The sequence below is a fragment of the Ammodytes marinus genome, assembly GCF_949987685.1.
Source record: "Ammodytes marinus genome assembly, chromosome: 14".
Lineage (NCBI taxonomy): Eukaryota > Metazoa > Chordata > Actinopteri > Uranoscopiformes > Ammodytidae > Ammodytes > Ammodytes marinus.
The window spans coordinates 27,110,912-27,133,873 of record NC_137218.1 but is presented as its reverse complement, the minus strand read 5'-3'; the positions used below and the strand labels follow the sequence as shown (position 1 = coordinate 27,133,873).

The 22,962-nt window shown below is 41.4% G+C and overlaps 2 protein-coding genes across 2 annotated transcripts in view; both read left to right on the top strand.

Moving 5' to 3' along the window:
• Nucleotides 1-22,962, top strand: part of atp2a3 (ATPase sarcoplasmic/endoplasmic reticulum Ca2+ transporting 3) — a 333,837-nt gene that overhangs the window by 108,674 nt on the left and 202,201 nt on the right. The window lies entirely within an intron of this gene.
• The window catches only part of camkk1a (calcium/calmodulin-dependent protein kinase kinase 1, alpha a), an 80,666-nt gene that overhangs the window by 43,428 nt on the left and 14,276 nt on the right, over nucleotides 1-22,962 (top strand). The window contains exons 5-10 of the mRNA XM_080041647.1: nucleotides 5,937-5,988; nucleotides 8,193-8,326; nucleotides 12,517-12,553; nucleotides 14,106-14,127; nucleotides 15,005-15,093; nucleotides 20,131-20,330. Of these exons, the coding sequence (XP_079897773.1) occupies nucleotides 5,937-5,988; nucleotides 8,193-8,326; nucleotides 12,517-12,553; nucleotides 14,106-14,127; nucleotides 15,005-15,093; nucleotides 20,131-20,330 (534 nt within the window). The remainder of the gene's footprint in view (nucleotides 1-5,936; nucleotides 5,989-8,192; nucleotides 8,327-12,516; nucleotides 12,554-14,105; nucleotides 14,128-15,004; nucleotides 15,094-20,130; nucleotides 20,331-22,962) is intronic.

The window sequence follows — 22,962 nt, the reverse complement described above, 5'->3', positions numbered from 1 at the left end:
GAGCTCAGGGCTAAACCGCAACACAGTATTAAAATGTCAGCTTGTAAACGGCCTGATGCAGAATGGTAAACAAGCGAGAGTCCATGTGAGGACACAGGCCAGCACTGTAAGATGGGTGACCATGTTATAACAAGGAAGTGCACATATATAAACTTTCCCTCTGGAGTGGACTAATGACATGCTACTTTGAATAATGGCAACATACAGAGCTGTGCTCAGACACACAGCAGTGTGCAGCCCCTGTTTCCAATATGTTACGTCTGCAGGAGCAACAAAAACGTTAATAAGTCTCTCACCGCTACAGAGCTACAACCTTGTGAAAACCATCCCACTACTTTGTATCTGTATTTGTGAATACAGCCATATCCCCCTTTTTATCATCAATTTGTTAATTTAGTTCAAATGAAACCAGAAATACTCTTTAGAGTTAAGGGGTAACTTAACACAATTTGTTCTGGGAAAAGAAACTAGAAATGTTTAATAAAGTTCCTAAAGCTAAACAGTAAAAACCCTATACCCCAGTACCTTCCTAGTAACAGACAAGTTTCTAAATGTGAGTTATGAAATGTGAACTCTTTTACTCTGACTAAACAACTGTCACAGTTAGTTTGGAATTTTTCATAGTCAAAAATCTCCTGTTGACAAGAAAGACGCTGCATCCATCAAGGCCACAAATCGGGAGCTGGAAGCGCGGCTGACAGCAGTGGACAAGTCGGGTCTGCCTGGTAAATTCAAGGCCTGGATTTACCAGCACGGTGTTCTCCCCAGGATTCTGTGGCCCCTGCTGGTGTACGAGTTCCCTATAACAACGGTACAGGGCTTCGAGAGGAGGATCAGCTGTTATCTCCGTAGATGGCTGGGCCTGCCACGAAGCCTGAGTAGCATCGCTCTGTACGGGCACAACAACAAACTGAAGCTCCCCATTAGCAGCCTGAATGAGGAGTTTATGGTTACCTGTGCAAGAGAGGTGCTGCAGTACAGGGAATCCAGTGCTCCGAAGGTCTCCAAGGCTGGCATCGTAGTCAGGACTGGGAGGAAGTGGAGGGCGCAGGAAGCAGTCGAGCAGGCGGAGTCACGCTTGCGTCACAGCGTGCTGGTCGGCCCAGTGGCATCTGGACGAGCAGGGCTTGGCAGCGTTGCAACCACGCGCTACGACAAAGTCCTGGGCAAAGACAGACGCCGATTGGTCCAAGAGGAAGTGAGAGCTGGCGTGGAGGAACTGCGTGCTAGCCAGATGGTGGGGATGAAACAGCAAGGCGCATGGACGAGATGGGAACAGGCAGTGGACCGCAAGATCTCCTGGTCTGAGCTTTGGCAAGCTGAGCCTTACCGGATCAAGTTCCTGATTGCGTCCGTCTATGACGTCTTACCCAGCCCATCCAACCTCTTCTGCTGGGGCAAGGTTGACGCACCATCATGTCCTTTGTGCCTCAGGAGAGGAACCCTAGAGCATATCCTCAGCTGTTGCCCAAAAGCCCTGGGAGAAGGACGCTACACTTGGCGCCATGACCAGGTGCTGAAGGCGATAGCAGAAACCATCTTCACCAGCATCACTCAGAACAAGCCTCTCCGACCAGCAAGACAGGCGATTGTTTTCATTGGAGCAGGGGAGAAGCCTAAGCCCCAGCCAAGGGGGGCAGCAGGACTCCTTGGAACCGCACCGGACTGGCAGATGAAGGCCGACCTGGGAAAGCAGCTCAGATTCCCAGAGCACATCGTGGAAACCACCCTGAGACCAGACCTAGTTCTGTTCTCAGATTCAACAAAACAGGTGGTCCTTCTGGAGCTGACAGTTCCCTGGGAAGAGCGCATGGAAGAGGCCAATGAGAGGAAGCGTGCCAAGTACGCCAACTTAGTGGAGGAGTGCCGCAGTCGGGGTGGCGTGCCCGGTGTGTTCCAATAGAGGTGGGCTGTAGAGGCTTTGCAGCGCGATCTCTCTGCAAAGCATACAGCATGTTTGGAATCGCAGGTGCACGCCAGAGAAAGGCCATCAAGACCACCACAGAGGCAGCTGAGAAGGCCTCTAGATGGCTGTGGATCAAAAGGGGTGATCCGTGGGTACATGCTACTTAGACACAAGTTGGGACTTGATCAATCCCGGCTGGGTCGCCTGGGTGAGGGTGTATGATGTTGCGAGACCCGAAACACCCAATGACCCCAGGTTCCATCACTGATGATGTGTCTAAGTGCATCAATAGATGTATATTAAACTAACTAACAAGGAAGTGCACATATATAAACTTTCCCTCTGGAGTGGACTAATGACATGCTACTTTGAATAATGGCAACATACAGAGCTGTGCTCAGACACACAGCAGTGTGCAGCCCCTGTTTCCAATATGTTACGTCTGCAGGAGCAACAAAAACGTTAATAAGTCTCTCACCGCTACAGAGCTACAACCTTGTGAAAACCATCCCACTACTTTGTATCTGTATTTGTGAATACAGCCATATCCCCTTTTTATCATCAATTTGTTAATTTAGTTCAAATGAAACCAGAAATACTCTTTAGAGTTAAGGGGTAACTTAACACAATTTGTTCTGGGAAAATAAACTAGAAATGTTTAATAAAGTTCCTAAAGCTAAACAGTAAAAACCCTATACCCCAGTACCTTCCTAGTAACAGACGAGTTTCTAAATGTGAGTTATGAAATGTGAACTCTTTTACTCTGACTAAACAACTGTCACAGTTAGTTTGGAATTTTTCATAGTCAAAATTCTCCTGTTGACAAGAAAGGTAGCCACTTACTTTGTATCTGTGAATACAGCCATATCCCCCTTTTTAATGCCTAATTATCCAATCTGCACATAAATAAGTTAATCTAGTTAAAAGATGCAACAAACTGGGGGTGATCGTGGTGTAGTGGTTAACCAAAAGAAAAAAAATCTGCAAAACATATTTACAGTATACAAACTTATTTTCCCGGAGACATGTTGCCGTATGAGATAAATCCAGGTGCAAAATAGACAGAGTCTCAGAGAGAGATTCCTGGGACTAAGCTTTTTGAAATGTGATGCTGATTGCTGACACTGATTTGTAAATGTCAACCTTCCCGGGACAGACATGCAGGTTACTGCAGGCCGGATCAAATGTGAAAATAGCAACAGACGAGGAGATGAGGAGATGAGTAATGACAACAATGGAAGGGAGATTCTTTCCTGGGGATCCTGATTGGATCTTAGCATGGGGGCGTCTGCAGCATGAGTGAGCTCACGTCGTCGAGTCTGCACAAATATCATGTTCACACAGCCAGACACCACACACAGTGAAGCTAATAAGAGAGGCTCCTTTATGCTCTGGTAGTTCACCTGTATTTACCCGCTGCCACTGGAGCGTTTGGCCTTGGCGTCCACATCCACTGATGAATGTTACAGCTTTGACTTGACAACCAAGGGCATGAACATAAATGAATATGGGCGACCGACTCTTACCAATAGGGGAGTGAATCTTTTGGAATCCCAAGATTTGATTTTGATTGAAAATAGATGTATTGATTCAGTACATAGAATGATTACAGGATCTACTCTAGTCCACTGTGTGCCTAGAAAGATGTTGTGGCAAATGACGGCATGAAAGAAGAGTTATGTTATGTAGCTTTTACGTTTGAAACATCTTTTTATCAACTGATTGCAATAATGTAAAAAACACAAAGGCAAACTTAAGGTGTAACATTTATTCTTGCTAAAGTTAACTTGTACAGATAAATACTTTTTGCTCAACAGAGAATAAATTAAAAGTTATACAAAAGATTAAAATTCTATTACATAATAGAATAATTATGAATCGATTCAAAATCTTAGAAGATAGGAATTTTTACATGAAACGATCATTTTCACCAACCCTACTTACCAATCTCATCTTGTCCATATGAAACCAGTTGCTATTGTCCAACACATGGGCAGATCACTAAGGCTCTTTCAATGGTGTTCATGTTGCGGCGCCCTGTGGCTCATAATTACCATGCTCACCACTTGATTGGCATGGCATCCAATTGTGATGCATGCCAATCAAGCTGGCTGTTTATCTTCCCTCCATTTGGGGGAATTTGTACAGTGTGTGAACTCATTTTCAGATTGGTGGAGTGTGGTGGTGGTGGTGGTGGAATTTTGAAGAGCTAAATGATTAGCTGATATCGGCTCCCAGAAGCAGATTACCTTATTTCTCTTTCATTTGCGCCATAAAGTGTCTCTCCAAGGCATTTCCAGAAGAAGACTGGAGATGCTTAAATCCCCTGCATGCACGCACACACGTACACACACACACAAAAACACACACACACACACTCACACAAACACTGAAAGACAAACACACACACACACACACACACACACACACACACACACACACACACACACACACACCATCTGGAAGCAGTATTCTTGGGCGTTGTTTAGTGAAATGAAAAAAATAATAAGAATAAATAATCCAGTCAACCGGGAGAACATGATTGGATTTTCCCTCCTGTCTTACTCTGGGGAAGAACAGGTCGGTAAATTGCATTCGACTTTTATTGCTTTTGTTAACCAATGCTGGATTGCCAGATGTCATCAAATCAACCAGGCCTGAAAGTCTAGGTCATACAATTTGAGTTGAGACACTACATTTTTTTCTTTCATACAATTATGAATAAAAGGTCCAACATGTACATTTAGGTGTTTATATGATTAAACGTTTAAATCTGTATATTTCACCTACAACCATATTTAACCTTTTCAACAATGCACCTACAAAATATAGTTGCTTCCATCACCCACCCGGATGCATTTGACCACCACCACACACATCTCACCAGTTTCTCCATATCACAGTTTTTTGCCATGCTCTGCTGAAAGGAAAGATAAAATGTTCCTTTCCAATTTCTTTTTTATTAAAATACATTATACATTAGTATAATTACGAAGACACGACCTACACCTACGCAGTCAGTCAGATATGAGCTTTAGAAATGGCAGCTGTATACTGGAGCTGGCCCATCAATCTTTAATATATTTTATAATGAAGTCAGCTTGGATCATGCATAATGTAACTCTCTGAATGCATGTATGGCCACATGAACTCAACAACGGAAAAGCTGCTATTACTTTTTGAATATTTCTTAACGTTATAACGATTTTTATAACCCTGTGGCTGAGTCATTAACCATCCTCCTACAAGTCCACACACACACACGCACGCACGCACGCACGCACGCACGCACGCACACACACACACACACACACACACACACACACAAGCAGCATACCATGGAAACTGAGGAAGGAGGGGGATCTGCTCTCTTGCCAAACCTGGGTTTCTAGCCATAGCGACCACATTTGAAAAAATAAAAATAATTATTAAGCCGTACATCCCCAACACTGTTTGCTGTGTTGAAGTATAAAACATTTTTTCCACCTGACCAGGGATAAGTGAACACATTGACATTCTGAATAGATTCTAGCATTTTGGAGTGTCTGAATTCCATTTGATGTTATTTGCTCTCTCTGTCTCTCTCTCTTTCTCCTTTGTATAACCAATTACACAATCTATCTTACAAACTCTCTCTCACACGCACACGCACACACACACACACACACACACACAGAGTTGTCCTTGAAAGACCAACAGAAGCTTATTTCTCATGAGTGATTCTGTTTCCTCAGACTTATCTGTTCAGATTGTCTCCCGGCTTTCAACAAAGGATAAAAACACAGATAACAAATTCATTTTCACTTAAGCTTTGTCACTTTTGACAAAAGTGCACGTCAAGACACTGCTGAATGTTCAATAGCAATGCTGTTACCATTTAATGTACATTTACATTATACCTCAACTAGTTTACTGTCTACTTTTATTTTCTTATTGTGACTTTGAGTCATTCTTGATGCTTCCCCATATGTTGCTAAGCTTTATATTGTGAACACATTTTTTGATAAGAAATTCTCTTCCTCTTCCTCAGGCGATGAAAGTGGTGTCCAAGAAGAAGTTGATGAAGCAGTGCGGTTTTCCACGTAAGTCCTAGTCTATTCTGTTTGTTTTTTCTACTATTTTAAAAAATGAATTTGAGCTAAATGAGTCTAAATCGAAGTAATCAACAAACACTTATACTGTGTAGTGGAACATGATTCATGGGCAATTACAATTAAAATGCAATCAAAAAAATAATAATAATAATCTTAAGGGAAATAGCCACAGAAGAAAGATAGGGATAGTATGTTTCAAGCTAGAACAATATATCTAAAAACAGATAATCCCCATGTAGACTTTCCAGGGTTTTCTTTAGACCGGCACACCTGTCTGTTGTTAGGCAACAGCACTATAGGGTCCCTGAAAGTGAGGACAGAGCCATACTATGAAGCACAAACACCATTGCACCCGACATATTTAGTTGTGTAGACACTCATACAATTCACTAAGTGTTTACAAAGGCTGTTAACTAGGAAGCAACATAATCCCCAACATCAAACACAGCCACACACTGTCATGTGTCGGCTATGGAAGAGATTAAATCGACGGATTGCAATTCATTGTGGAAATGATAAATCATGTAAAGGGGAACAGCTTTCAAAACTGTTGCAGCAAAAGGCCACAAGACAAGACAAACACGTTTCACAGAGAAAGAGGAACAGCAGTTGCATAACTCTGCAACATGAAGATGGAAATGCTGCACTGTGGGCCAGAGATAAACGCCATTTTGATTCTGATGTCTGTCTTGCATATATCAGAACTGACAACAAAAGACTTTGACTTTGACTATAGAGAATCATCCATACTCTAAACATAGACAATCCAGGGTTTTCTTTAGACCGGCACACCTGTCTGTTGTTAGGCTAGAAAAAATTATAATGTTTGGTTGAAATATGCTTCACGTTTTATATGAAGCTTGGGGGATGCTGAGTTGTTGACTGAGTTGTGAGAATCACCTCATACATGCCTACGTTCCAATTCCCATAGTTCCTTCCTATTCAGTATGGTAGAAAAAGTTGGGGATGTCCCAATATATGTGGTCAGATGCTAGCCTGGAAATCCAGACCCTGATATCTTGAACGATAGAGGGTCTGGCCACGATCAATAGTAATTTCCAACTCAAGGGGCGGCTCCTACTCGTGCATTTCAAATGCCACTGCACGCAGTTGGATAGCACTACAACCAATCAGAGCGATGCACAAGGCGACGTAAGCCCCTTTCATTTAGCGAACAGCTGTTAAACTGTTAAATTAAACGTTTGCCGTTGTCGGTCGGCAAAATAGAACATTCCACTTACTTGCTAATGAAAGATTTGAGTGCCGTCTTCCAAATCGTTAAGGGTCGAGGCCAAAGCAGTCTCAAACTCACACAACATATCTGCAGCCATCGTTGATGTTTACTATCACGGCTTCGACGTCGCATGCACGTCACTGTCGTCATCCGGTTACGTCCTCCCCAGACTACCATATAAGGGGCTCTGGCGCGCCCGCCAGATTTCTGGCTTTCTTGATAAAGCTTCAACGGAGCGTGTCCAGACCAACACACGCAGCAAATTTAATTTGCCAGCGCCTAGTGGCAGGTCTGGGAATAGGCTAGTCAGATGTCCAGGCTAGTCAGATGCAGCATGCATGCTTAAAAATACCCATACCATGCTGTTTATGGCGATCCTGTCCCACAATCCACCGCACGTGGGATGTTACGTCACATCGACGGAGCCTCAGTGTGAAAAAATCCAGTAATTTGACAGAGTTATAATCAAGAGGCAAGTTCAAGGTGCGATGTTATGATGAAAGAAATACGTTAAAAGTATAGAATGCTAACAACATACGGTTCATGATCAGCTGTAGTATGTAGAATAGTTAAAAGAAAGAGTATGTGATTTGGAATGCAGGGTATGAATATATCCTGCCACATATCATCCACAGACCATCATGTTTATGAATTATGTGACTTGATTGTTCAATTTTGTCTTAACATTTTTTAACACAGTCTAAAGACATGTGTAATTTGACTCCATGACGAATCACGATCAAACAGTGATTTTTTTTTAAATCCCGATAAAGGGTTTTTTACTGGGAGTTTTTTCTCAGGCGAGCTAAGGGTCTAAGGGCAGAGGGTGTCATACTGTATGGAATGTAAAGCCCACTGAGGCAAATGTCTATTTGTGATATTGGGCTATACAAATCAAACTGATTTCACTGATTTGATTTAGCAAAGTTTTTGCTGTGGTTTGTGTGGTGGCCTGCAGGTCGCCCACCCCCAAGAGGACCCAAGGCAGCTCAGGGAGAGCAGCCCAAAATCTTAGGACCCCTGGAGAGGGTCTACCAAGAGATTGCCATCCTTAAAAAACTGGACCACGTCAACATTGTCAAATTGGTGGAGGTGAGAGTGATTCTTTTGTTTATTCCCTGATGCTATTATTAGATTATCAGATACAATAACTCCGGACATTGGTCAAATTGGGTATGGGAGCTTAAAATACAAACGGGCTAAGCTGCTGGTTGAGTCCTATAGTCTTATTGTTTGAGATGTTAGCACAGCTGTTTTAGATGCACACGTCATCATCATATTCAACAATAACTTATATATTGTCGGTATTTGGTAGTTAAAATGAAATATGACATCATCCTCCAAATATTAAATGTGTCACATCATTACTCTAGCCACAACAGGTTTAAAATCCCCATTGTGGTGAGGATTATTTCTATCACAGTATCTTCAGATAACCTTTCTTACTGTGCTCCAAGGCTCCTGCTTTGTATTTACAGTATGCCATAGCAGCTTATGTCAGACCACAATGGTGGATCAACCCTGTGCTGCTGATATGGAAGAATTGAGATTCCCCTTCAGGACATCTATCATATTTCCATCCCCAGATATATTCTGAAAAAAGTAATCTTCCGCCCTGTCTGTCAACACAACAAAAAAAGAGTCACCACCTGGATTTTACCTAGCAAATAGGCAAGAGACCTCCATCGGTCAAAAACTGCAGTGATTAATATGTTTCAGTTAGCAACAGGTTATTTAACCCAAACTGATGCAGTGTATAACTTCCTATTTCTTAAACAACCATGTCGGAAAACACATGCTGTGGTTTTGGAAAAAGATGTAACTGTGGTTCAGCAGGGTGAAATGATTGGCCTGCATCAAACAAAAATAACTACATACACACACACACACACACACACACACACACACACACACACACACACACACACACACACACACAAACACAAACATTTCCTTTCTTCTTCTTTGAAACTACTAAAATTGGGTCCTGTCCAACTTATTAAAACCTGGATAGATAGTGGCGAACCATCACCTTTCAGGTCTAGGTTCTGCAACATTATGTTTAAAAAAACAAGCTTATTAAAATGCTCTACAGTGAATGGGTGCCGTATTCATAGCTAAAGATGATACAGTTATGATTTTTTTTTTTTTTGCGGGCAGTGTACAACAGCCAACCCTCTGAGTTGGTGGATTTTAAAGATGGATAGTACTTTCCGTTGCTACAGAGGCAGTTGTTCATGAAAAATGATTTTGAATTTTTTGGAAGACGTGACTCAAGATGCCCGCCGCTCCCTTTGCGATATAATCAGAGTGTTTTTCAATCTGGGCCAGATGGCATTTGGCAGCGTCACCATTGGTTGGGAGTTAAGCTCTGGTAGTCAATCAGTATAGGAAAGCTGCCTGGCTCGCTCGCTCTGGTTTCTGGAGTGTGCCAGAAATATATAAAAGATTTTTTTTAAAGTAAAAGCTGAGTGCTTCTGCTCCAGTGTGCCAGCAGTGCCGACGCATGCACGCACGCACACACACACACACACACACACACACACACACACACACCCACACACACACACACACACACACACACACACACACACACACACTCATCCTTTCCTCGTCTTTATCCGCCCTCACTCTCATTCTCATAATGGGCAAATGTGGGCAATTGGAAAACCTGTGTCTCCCCCTCTCTCTCTGTCACTCTGTTCATCCATTTAAATGGGCTGTGTGCCTGGGTCAGGATCACATTAATAATGGGTTTCCAAATGATTCCTGTGAGACTGCAGTGCAGTCCATCTAAACATGAATAGACTGTGTCATTCTTTCTGAAACATAAAAGCATACGCAGAGTGGAACAGATCAAAATTGATTAAAGTGATATGGTCATTTGGGAAGGGACAGTAAAACCAGCCCTGTACCCGCTGAGAGCAGACACTTTCAAATCACAAGCTTAACCTATGTCATTTCCCTAATTGTCGCGATACCCTTTTAAAGCAGAGGTAAGTGGTTGGATCATTTGAGCTTAGTTCCTGTCAGTTAGCAGTCCCCTCACGCGCATCGTTCTTCGGCAGATAGCGCTGCGAAGGAAAGCAGCAAGTCATTTAGCATCACCTCATATCTGTACGTAACATAAAACATGATAGAAACAAACTTTGGGCACATCCAGCTCTGTGTGTTCACTGGCAGAGAGACCCGCCCCTTTCTGTTCTTCTGATTGGATAAAAGGGTTGTGTGATACCAGAAAGGTTTCTCCATTGATTTCTGCAGAGCGGAGTGACTGAAGCGATGGCTGTATGAATAGGTGTTTGCCTAGAAGGCTCCGTTGGGGGCACAACAGTTAGGGTAAGGGTTAGGGCCTTCCAGGCAGCGTTGCCTTGAAGTCTCCGTTCGGGGCACAAAACACCATCGAACGTATGAATATAGATTGATGTTGTTATGATAGCCCGGGATGACTCAAACGCAGGTAATTTACCGCTCTGGTACGTAGGATACTCTGGCGCTGAATGACTGGAGTCCACAGGCTTAAGTAGAGAGGTCTGATTAGCTAACGATCCACACCTGGAGCAGTCTGCCCCGGAGTGCCGCCACGCCCACATGCCAACAGGGAGACAGACACATGGGTTGCGTTCCGAATCGCATACTCTTTCTTTTTTCTATTCTACATACTACATCTGACGATAAAAATAATCTAGTTAGGATGCAGTAGGCATACTATTGGGACATACTTTTCTCTCTTATTTCATCATAACATTGCGCCTTGATCTTGCCTCTTGATTTTATATCCGTCGCATCCCCGTTTGTTTTCATAACATGGACCTATAGGCTTCGTCGATGTTACGTCACTTCACATGCGCACTGGATTGTGGGTCAGAATCGCCTAAATAGGATGCACTTTTCAACACTAACAATCTTGGCCGCATGAAGTAGACCATCCGGGTATTCTAACCATCCTAAATCTGGCCACAAGAATCGGGACATCCTAAATCTTTTTTCTACATACTATATAGTAGAAAGTATGCGATTCGGAACGCAACCATGGAATGACAAGAGGCAGAGACAGATAACGGAAAACATACAACAAATACAGAGGAGAAGGAGAGACTGCCAAGCCGTGAGTCATGACAGATGCAATGCGTATAATAACAAAAATATATTGCTTACTTTTGCCTTAATGAATGTTATTCAACAGCTACAAATAAGATTATTAGACTATTAATAGTTTGCACTTTGTAGACAACAGCTCATTTACTCACTTTTTATTCCTGTACGTTGGACAAAGGGAGAAAAAAAGGACGACATGTTTTTGCAAAAAGGATAATTTCTTTGTGTAAGGGGACACACATGAGACATTGTCACATGGCCTGTTTAGGCTGGCTTGAGTAAATGGTGTTCCTGTTGCTTTACAGGCAATATCCTGTCATGTCATGTGTACTGCAAACATGCATGTGGTCCAGGAAACACATGTTTTCGTTAACCTGGCCAAGGCTAAATCATCCACTGGGCAAAATGGGCAAATGCACTGCTGTCCAGAATCTCCAGGGACCCTTAAAAGCTCATTTAACTTGAATTGTGAAAATATCTCCACTTAGGCACAATATTTACTTATAGGAGTCCAACGTTAAATGGGTGGAGTACGTCCTTCACCCAGTTAGCACTCCTATAATGTTGTAAGCCTCACAATCGACTTAAACTAGCATCTATATTAGCCACAGACTACACAGCCACTGACGGTTTTGCAAGGAATTCAGGTGTGTTCTGCTAGTAGCAGCCAATGTAGCCTTAAGCCGCTATTACTAGCCCAAGACAGAACTGAGGAGAGGGTTACAGACATCTGGCAACAGACAACTCCTAACCCAGACACTCAAGAATCATTATAAATCTTTATCCCAATTGAACAGCACAACCCGTGACTTTGTAACAGACCTTTAATCCAGCCATGAACCTGTCGACTGCAGGGTTGCCATGCAAAGCCATGTTTTACATTACAGCTCCCACCACTGCCCTAACTATTGAGAATCACATACAGCTTTCACACAAGGACTAAGAAAAGGCCAGGAGGTGGTTTTCAGCCAGTTTTCTAAAGTATCAAGGCCCTACTCATCACAATTTCCTTTTCCAGCTCTGCTGTAAAAGACCTGATCCTGAATGCATTTAGGCTTTTAGTTTGACCCTGAGAAGAGCCATCACATTAGATAGTGTGTACGTCAATGACTCCTACCTGTACCTGTAAGACCTTGATGTCTTTACCTGGAAACCCCTTTATGATGCTAATGTCAATGTTGCAGGTGCTGGATGATCCTGCGGAGGACAACCTTCACATGGGTAAGCATATTTTTTCTCTGTTTATGCCTCCCCTTTGCCCTTTTTCCCCCCACATATGCCACTAAAAAGTGTTCATATAACCTATTCATTATTCAGAGCATGTCTTGCTTCCTTCCACACCACCTCAGGGCACACATTATGCAGAACTCTTTGTGGCAGGTCACCGTTATGTCCTTAACCCATTGATGACGGCTGCTGCGCGATGCCACATTGGCTCTCCTGCCTGATGCTGCGTCGCGCAGCATTGTTACTTTATCTAATTTTCATGGCATTCCCAGCATAGAATGCACTGTCATTGGTTCAATTACACATGAGGTGGGTGTTGTTGATTTTTTTAAGACCACGTGACCACCCAAAAGTTGTGTGGTTTGCCGAAAATCACGTCAATCAAAAAAATTAAAAACTAAAAAATTAAACAAAATAATAATAAAAATACGCCGGCTATGTCAGCGACAGAACAGTTAGTTGCGTTTGGTGCGCAGAATCAAGGTCTACTATAGACTACTGACGAAAATCACACAACACATTGCATCTATTTATTAACAATATTTAGTAATTTTCTAATTCATCTAATTTTGACGATTTTTAGAAATATTCGTTGGTTTGTAAGCGCTAAGGGAGCATGTTTAAATAAAACCTGTGAACCTTAACTTTTAAATGTATTTTATTTCATGTTTCTATGTGCTACACAGGCTTAGATATTAAGGTTTTGGTAGACTTGACAACTCGTACTATTTTTTCAGAAAACCCTCAGGCATTAAGGACATGCATCCTAGATTGCCATAGTCATCAATGGGTTAATGTGGCACATTCGGCTCAACCAATGAAACCTGGTCTAAAATAGTGAAAAATATGATATCAAAGTATGGTGTCTTAATAAGATTTTACAATGTCTCCATAACAGCAGGCGGCGCTAATCTGTATTGTGGCCCGAAAAAATACGGAAGCCAGAAATGATGGGACGGCTCTCTAGACCATAAACATAGATAGAAATACGTATTTATATTTATGGACCATAAAGAGCACCATTTTTAGCAGAGTGTCGAGCCTGCTGTCGAGCAGTCAACAAGGGTTGATGCATGTGAGTACTCACTGAACGAAACAAACAAACACATTAAAACGATGGCTAACTGTTGTTAGCTGTTTGTGCTACCCGCCTCACTTCCGGGCTTCACTGATTCGCTAGCCCTCCACAAATCAAATTGCTCCAACTGAAAGACTGCCCGCCGCCGATTGAATCGGCTCAAAAGAAGCCCGACGACATCTACGACGACCGATTTCACGGCACACACCAAACAGATTTGTGTCCCCGCCCCCTCCCGACTCTACGGTGGTGACAATATTATTCTATTTGGATTGATAAATATGCCTAATTTTTTTTCAGATGCTTACTATCATGCAAACAACTTCGCAAATGTACACAGTCATGGATTGTGTTTAAACGGGCTTTAATGAATGATGTGACGCTGGGGTGTTGCCAGCTAAACGGCAAAAGGAATAAATTGTTTGGTCTCTTACGTTTTTCCTTCTTCCTCCCTTCTTTTTCTGACAGTGTTTGAGCTGATGCCTAAAGGGTGAGTAGAGAACATCTCCTCCTGTCTTAATAATTGAAGGCTCATCCCCTCATTTCGTCATCCCTCCGTCCCCTGACTCAGCCTCTGCAGTCTTCTCCTTCATTACTCCATGCTGACACAGTGCTTATGCCTGTTTAATCCCAGGCTTGAAAGGCATTCATAATGTTCTTAGGATTTAACAGATATTAGGCCTACTGGCAATCAGCCGTGTAAATGTGTTACACCCCTGATACATGAGCTGTTCCTGCCTACACAACAAACAACAAAAGAAATTTGGGATGATCTAATGATCAGAGGCGCTTTTCTTTTTTAAGCGCATGGTGGTGGGAGGAGGTTAGCTGGTAACATTTCACACATGTGCATACATAAGATACAGTATGTTTTCCTGTTTCTCTTTGTTAGCTTTTGTCATAATGAGTGATGGGTTCTTGCTCTCTTTTTGCCCCTGGGAGAAAGATGTTAGATGGCTCAGCTGATTAATAACAGCTGCTACTAATATGTCATTCTGTTAATCATGAAACTCTTTGCCTCAGCTTCTGTTGCCACACTTACTGCTACCAATAGTACTTGTACTATTACAGAAGACACCACCCACCCCTTTTTTTGTACCACTAATGTTACACAAGTAGGAAAGTGTTGCTATCAGCACTGACTGTTTTTTCTACTACTGTATGTATTGCATGTACAGGACTTGTCGAGTTACTGAATAAGCTGAAATTAGGTTTGATAAATGAGTGCTGAAACTATAGTACTTAGATAGACTGTCTTCACATTTAGAATGAAATTCTTGCGCTCATAACAAAACAACTGATACAGATACTCAGTGGATGTGTCTCCCTGCCTGGCTGTCTGTGTGTTTGCGTGAATGGATTTCCAGTCCAGTGATGGAAGTGCCTAGAGACGACCCTCTGTCAGAAGAGCAGGCGAGGCTATACTTCAGAGACGTCATCCTGGGCATGGAGTACTGTGAGTAGCTCATGCAGAACAAGGCCTGTCTTTTTTTTTTTTTTTTTCCATAAACGATTTTTATTTAATTGTTTTGAAATGTTTAAACAAACAGTCACAACCCCAATTTTTTCAAGTTTAATAAAAGACATAACATCACTCAAAGATGACAGGGGAGGCTTGGGAGACTTCCACTGAAAAAGTATTCTTCTCCGGGCTAGGAGAGATGTGAATGCGATAACACAAGGCCTGTCTTTGACTCCCTTGAAACATAAACTGTCAAGTGCTGCAGTCAAATATATGATATACATTTCCAGTGCTCCATTCGCACCCAAAGCAGCTCCATGCAGTGTTGGGGATGTTTCTAATATAGTATCCAGCCAAGCATTATATTACATTTCTAAAGATATATCCCTCTCTATTGTACCCATTATGATAGTCAAAGGTGTAAAAGCAGGAACATTTGGATGACTGTGTGTCACTCCATCTCTCTAACAACCTCCTAAGTAGAAAAAGGAAAATATTACCATATCAATGTTTCTAAAGAACAAAGTGTTTTTGACCGTGTATTTTTAACCCCAAATGGGAATGGCTGCTGTCCACTTCACCAGTAATGAGCCTCTGTTCAGTGAAATGATTTTCTCAAGCTGTGTCCTTATTCGCTGTACTAGATTCCATTTCACTGGGCTATGAGCCTAATGATTAGGGATCAATGCTGCCTCTCTTACAGGTTCCATCATGGCTACAGGCTAGAGACACTCATACAAAGAACCACATCATGCTTTTCTTTTTTCAACAAAATGACATGTAAAAAGCAGTATACAACTTGATATTTGTACCACTGTTTTTGGTTCATTCAAACCCCCATCAGCCATAGGTTGCATTTGAGCTACACTTCCTATTGAAGGACACCAGCGGGGCTTTTTCCACTTTTTCCAATCTCCATGGTGAGGTGTCCGGTCAAAAAAATGACTGGGCCAATCAGAGCCTGAGTTCAGACCTAAGGTTTTTACCTTGGTGGCCCTTGATTGGTTCATGTAGTCATCAATCTAGCCTCCATTCAGACCAGACCCTCCCCACTTTCTGTGTTCGTGGAAATCAGACCCTGATTTGGTTCATGCAGTCATAAGTCCGAGAGAGAAAGGAAGGTGAAGCTTGTGAGATCAGGCTGGTGTCGCCAGGCTAAAGTTGTTCTAAATACATCCATATAAAGTATAGTTTTACAGGTCTACAAACCAAATTACTGTTACTAAAACATAGTGACATTAGAAAACGTGTCTATCTACTTTTCTCTAAATTAAGCTAGGTGCAACAATCTGCAGCCCTGTTTAGCTAAGTAGTTGTATTTGAAGTAAATTATTTGTTAAATTTTCACATTACTCTCTGTAGGCGACAACTCTTGTCCTGCCAACATCTGACCTTTCTGTGTTCATTAAATGATCAATATTTCTTCAATGAAGCAAATTTATTTTAGTAAATCAAACATAATTTGGGAGGGTTTTATCTTTCATATGAGCCACTTCTAAAACCAATGGATTAAATTAAAGTCAGGTTATAAACTGTTGTTTCTACAAAATAGATAAGTGACAAGACTTTTGTCAGGGACTGTATAGCCATTTGGTTTTTCTGTTGATGTTAGGTGCTAGTATGAACTACTTCAGAAAAATAAAATGATCAAACAATTTCAAATATCTTCTTCAGAAATTGTAAGTCGGTGTTGACATATCATGGTTGTGACACAGGACTTTCAAGATTCGTAATGTAAAATATTCTAAAACTACAACACGTATCAGAGCCTGTCTGACTCTAATGTACTCTGCAGAGGTAGAATTTGACAAGAGGTCCTTCAAAGTGACAGCTGCCCCTTATTTCGCCTGATTTTATTACATTTTACATAATGAAATGTCTGACGGTGTTGACTTACAGTAAAGTTGTCCCACCACTTAGAATCCTTATAAAACATGAATGTGTTGTAGAAAAACTGTTTTTATTGATATGAGAGATCATTTAGTGTTGCTTTTGATGAAAAAAGCCATTTTTAATCATTAAAGTACATTTTTAATAGGTTTAATGCATATGAAAGATTGAAACCTTCTCTGAGGACACACTGTTTTGGACGTTGTGAGAAGATAACAAGTGTCATATATTTGACATAATAATTATAAAATTAAATTTAAGGGGATAACTGTGCCCCAGAGATTCCATTCTTAATCCCTAATAACATCTACAATTTTAAATAATTTTAGTTTTAAACATAACAGCAGTTACATATGGAAGACGGCCTGTTGTCCCGGTTCTCAAGAATCACTAATATATTATAATATCTTTAACATTGTCTAGCTCTTGCCAACAGGTGACTGAATGTAAGTGATAAAGTGTGCATTCTAATGATTGAATTATAGCTATATCAGTCATTTTATAGGTCTTTGATGTGTGTTTTAATATGAATTAATGAGCTCATTTGCCAAGGCCATTAATAAGCCTTGTGCCACATGTTTTCATTAGACCTCCTCAGACAAGAAGGCACCACTTATCCAATCAGTGAAGTGTCCAGGGCTTTGCTGCAGACATCTGTTAAGTGTTGAGGCTTAGAGATGTAGGCTACTTCACTTTCAGTCTTTGTTTAACTCCAGTTCACAGTATTCACATCATTCTTTTGTTCCAAGCAACAATTTGTTAACTGTTGACAAACTCATTTACTGCCAGATATTTTTTTACAACTGTTGGCCAGACCTGGTTATTTACTTCAGATTCAGAATCAGAAGTACTATATTGATCCCCGGGGGGAGAATTTGCTTCATTACTGTTGCTCCAATTAAAAATAGTAACGCACATAGCCACAAGGTTTAACCAACAATAAAGCGCTAAAAATATAATATAAGAATAAGAAGTAAATAAGTGAAATGTATCTTATTGTACAATATGTACGCAATATACTGGAAATAACTTGAGTATATGAGATGTGTTATACACAAATACTGACATCAGAAAAGTGTTACAGTGTAAGTACTTGGAATAACTAGAGCATATGAGATGTGTTATATTATGTACACATATTGACATCAGAAAGTGGTATGTGTGGCTGTGGCGAAGTGGGTAGGGCGGTCGGTCACTGGAGTGCAGGGTTGGTGGTTCGATCCCCCACCTCCCTGCCACATGTCGAAGTGTCCTTGGGCAAGACATTGAACCCCGAATTGCACCTGATAGTTACCTTGCACCCTGCGTGGTAGCTGCTGCTATCGGTGTATGAATGAATGTGTGTGTGATTGGGTGAATGGTACAAAACAATGTAAAGTGCTTTAAGTCTGTGAAAAACCAGGGAAAAGCGCTATATACAGTATCTCACAAAAGTGAGTACACCCCTAACATTTCTTCAAATATTTCATTATATCTTTCCATGCGACAACACTGAATAAATGACACTTTGATACAATGTCAAGTAGTCAGTGTACAGCTTGTATAACAGTGTAAATTTACTGTCCCCTCAAAATAACTCGACACACAGCCATTAATGTCTAAACTGCTGGCAACAAAAGTGAGTACACCCCTAAGAAAATGTTTCCAAATTGGGCCCAAAGTGTCAATATTTTGTTTTGCCATGATTATTTTCTAGCACTGCCTTAACCCTCTTGGGCATGTAGTTCACTAGAGCTTCACAGGTTGCAACTGGAACCCTCTTCTACCCATTCATGACGACATCAAGGAGCTGGTGGATATTAGAGTCCTTACGCTCCTCCATCTCCCGTTTTAGGATGCCCCAAAGATGCTCAATAGGGTTTAAGACTGGAGACATGCTTGGCCAGTCCATAACCTTTACCCTCAGCTTCTTTAGCAAGCCAGTGGTCGTTCGGAGGGGTGTTTGGGGTCGTTATCATGTTGCAGTACTGCCCTGCGGCCCAGTTTATGAAGGGAGGGGATCATGCTCTGCTTCGGTATGTCACAGTACATGTTAGAATTCAATGAACTGTAGATCCCCAGTGCTGGCAGCACTCATGCAGCCCCAGACCATGACACTCCAACCACCATGCTTGACTCTAGGCAAGACACACTTGTCTTTGTACTCCTCACCTGGTTGCCGCTCCACACTCTTAACACCATCTGAACCAAATAAATGTATTTTGGTCTCATCAGACCACAGGACATGGTTGCAGTAATCCATGTCCGTAGTCTGTTTGTCTTCAGCAAACTTTTTGTGGGGTTTATTGAGCATCATCTTTAGAATAGTCTTCCTTCTGGGATGACAGCCATGCAGACCAGTATGATGCAGAGTGCGGCGTATGGTCTGAGCACTGACAGGTTGACCCCCCACCTCTTCAAGCCCTTCAGCAATGCTGGCAGCACTCATACGTCTATTTTCCAAAGCCAACCTCTGTGTACGACGCTGACCATGTGCACTCAACCTTCGTAAACTGGGCCGCAGGGTGGTATTGCAACATGATAACGACCCCAAACACACCTCCAAGACGACCAGTGGCTTGCTAAAAAATCTGAGGGTAAAGGTTATGGCCTGGCCAAGCATGTCTCCAGACCTAAACCCTATTGAGCATCTTTGGGGCATCCTCAAACGGAAGGTGGAGGAGCGCAAGGTCTTTAATATCCACCAGCTCTGTGATGCTGTCATAAATGGGTGGAAGAGGGTTCCAGTTGCAACCTGTGAAGCTCTAGTGAACTACATGCCCAAGAGGGTTAAGGCAGTGCTAGAAAATAATGATGGCCACACAAAATATTTACACTTTGGGCCCAATTCGTACATTTTTTCTAAGGGGTGTACTCACTTTTGTTGCCAGCAGTTTAGACATTAATGGCTGTGTGTCGAGTTATTTTGAGGGGACAGTAAATTTACACTGTTATACAAGCTGTACACTGACTACTTTACATTGTATCAAAGTGTCATTTATTCAGTGTTGTCCCATGGAAAGATATAAAGAAAAATGTGAAGAAATGTGAGGGGTGTACTCACTTTTGTGAGATACTGTAAGTGGAGCCCATTTACCATTTTATGTATAAATATAGCATCATATCAATAATATTGAAACGATTCCTCTTCCTGCTCCTCAGTGCACTACCAGAAGATCGTTCACCGGGACATCAAGCCGTCCAACCTGCTCCTGGGGGAGGACGGCCATGTGAAGATAGCAGACTTTGGGGTCAGCAACCAGTTTGAGGGCAACGATGCTCTGCTGTCCAGCACCGCGGGCACGCCTGCCTTCATGGCTCCGGAGACGCTTTCAGACACACGGAAGAGCTTCAGTGGAAAAGTGAGTTAAAGCTGTACTGCGTAACTTATGTAACAAGAATGTATGGTCTGACTGCTCTGTCATGTCAAAATAATTAGCCCAGTAGTAATCCACATTTTTGTTGTCGGTAGTAATACATTTTACTATTTCACCTCTCTTCCCGAGTGCCTGTGTGAATCTGGCGGGAATGTAAGGTGGCAGACAGTAGAGATTAAAAATAGTATTTAGAAAAGGAGTCTAGTCACAGTCACATTTAGGTTGAATGGTAATTGTGGACAAAATGCCAGTGAAAAATAATATAAAAAAACTACTTTTTTAAATAAAAAACTCTAACTTTACCTCTACATTTATACATAATACAGTGTGTGAAGTGCTTTGTCTTTGCCCAAGTTTGAACTTGTGTTGTTTCACCAGCTGCCCAACTTAGCTTTCAATTCCTGGCTTGAAAAAGAGAACCATTAAACCTAGTTGAGTTGTAAAGGCCTTTTTGTCAGCCTTTTCCTCTGTGTGTTAGCTGGCTCTGATAACTTGGAAGCCAGTAATACTGCTGAGAACAGCACACGCAAGAAATGGACCAATATTGGTTTAACAAACCTTTTTTTTAGGGCTGTGCTAAAATATCGATAAGGCAATATATTGTGATATTTATTTTTCTGATATCTGTATCGTATCTGCAGATCCAGTATCAATCTTTTAGAGAAAAAAAAGCAGGTTTTAAACGGGTTGTGAACTACAACCTCCGCTCGGTTTTAAACATTTTCATTGAACTATGTGGAATATTGCAATAAATGGCAATGTACTTTGTATTGAAGTCCTTGCCAATACATAGCCCTACCTTTTTTATTGATTTTGGAATGTTCCCCATCATTATACTGTTTATTTTTCCATACACCAACAATGATAAGTCATGCATGTGAAGTATAATCAATACCAATTGATTGAGAACCCCCTGCCTCAGACTACAATTGACGTCATTCCTCCATCATTCTTGCACTATGGAGGATCTGTTGTTGCGTTTGAGCCAACCATACCTGCTTATTTATGAGCAATTAATGTCCGAGAAGAACCCTACCTTTCTAGTCCGTCTCATCCCTGACATCCTTTTCATATCCAACATTATTGCTATAGTTCATGTACCTTCCTTCACTGATGGGAAGACTTGATTAATTTGCACAAGGAAGGACCCTACATCCCCAGAATAGATTATATGAAAGCAGTCAGACAGATGTAAGATGGGTTCCCGTGCCTCAGCCAGCTGTTTCCTCAAGCTTTCTGTATATAAAATCCTTCTCGCATCTGTTTTGTCTGATTAGTCCTGTATTTTTCCTGATCGGTTCAAGCACTGTGCCAGGGATTTATGTGTCCATTATATAGCAGCACCATAAGTGATTTTTTTGGTGTAAATCAGCAGTGAATAATATAAGGCGAGACACTGCAGGCAAATACTTAGTTTTTTTAAGCACTGGTCTATTTTGAGATTTTTGGAGGTTTTGCTTCCATAACATGTCTTCTTATACTAGTATAAATAAAAGTAGGGATGGGTCCGATCCAGTATCGGTATCGGGTCCGATATGGCCGAAATCTGCGTATCGGATATCGGACTGACAGCTCCGATATTAAAATCCGATTTTTTTTTTTTTTTTTTTTATAATTTTTTTTTTTTTTTTTTTTTTGCTATGTAAGAGCGAACATGCGCCGACGTTCGGTGGAGGGAGAGAGGACATCACTTTATAATTTGACATACAGTACATATCAGTTTGTTAGCCAGTGAGCTAACCAAAGCTAATCCAAGTCAAGGAAGTGGAGAGGCTTGTGACAAATTCTATGTAAAATACAGCCAGAGAGAGAAAGACTGTTTAGACAAACAGACCACCACATATTCTAGTGGGGCAGAAGTGATCATTGAGAAGGATTTCTGCCTTTAAGATAAACCTATATGCATTTGTGTATATTTATTGCTCTTTTAAATTAGAATTGCTTAAGCCTTCCTAGCCTAATACATAACATCACCACCAACGAAAAAATGTATAACAATTATGATATCGTATCGGTCAGTATCGGTATCGGCCGATATCCAAACCCCAGGTATCGGAATCGGATCGGAACTAAAAAAAGTGGATCGTCCCATCCCTAAATAAAAGGTCCAAAACATACATGTAGGTTTTATTTGACTAAACCTTGTCTGTTTGTGTCATAGTGTATATACTGTATATAGTATATAGTGTTTATTTCTCCTAAACAATAATTATTTAAAGGCCATTATCTTAACATTAATTTGTTTCCAAATCTCTCAACTTCTTCAGCACTTACATCAACTAAACTTTCCATAATCATACACAAGCACTATTCTGAAGGTTTTACCAGAAGGATGTATTCATATGGTGTTAATTGTCAGATGTATGATACACTTCACTTCACTACATGTCTTTTCTTACACTCAATTAGTCAGATATTGCAACATTTGCATATTTATTCAAACATTTCTGAAAAGTTTTAATACAAAAATAATGAAGTTAAAAAATGGCCCCCTATTCTCCTGCAGTGTCTCGCCCTTAATACCTTACACTCATATGTCACTTAAACCCTGAACAATCTTCGGTCCCGGTTGTACATCATGCTGTTGGAACCTGGTTAGTCATACAGCACTGTGTGT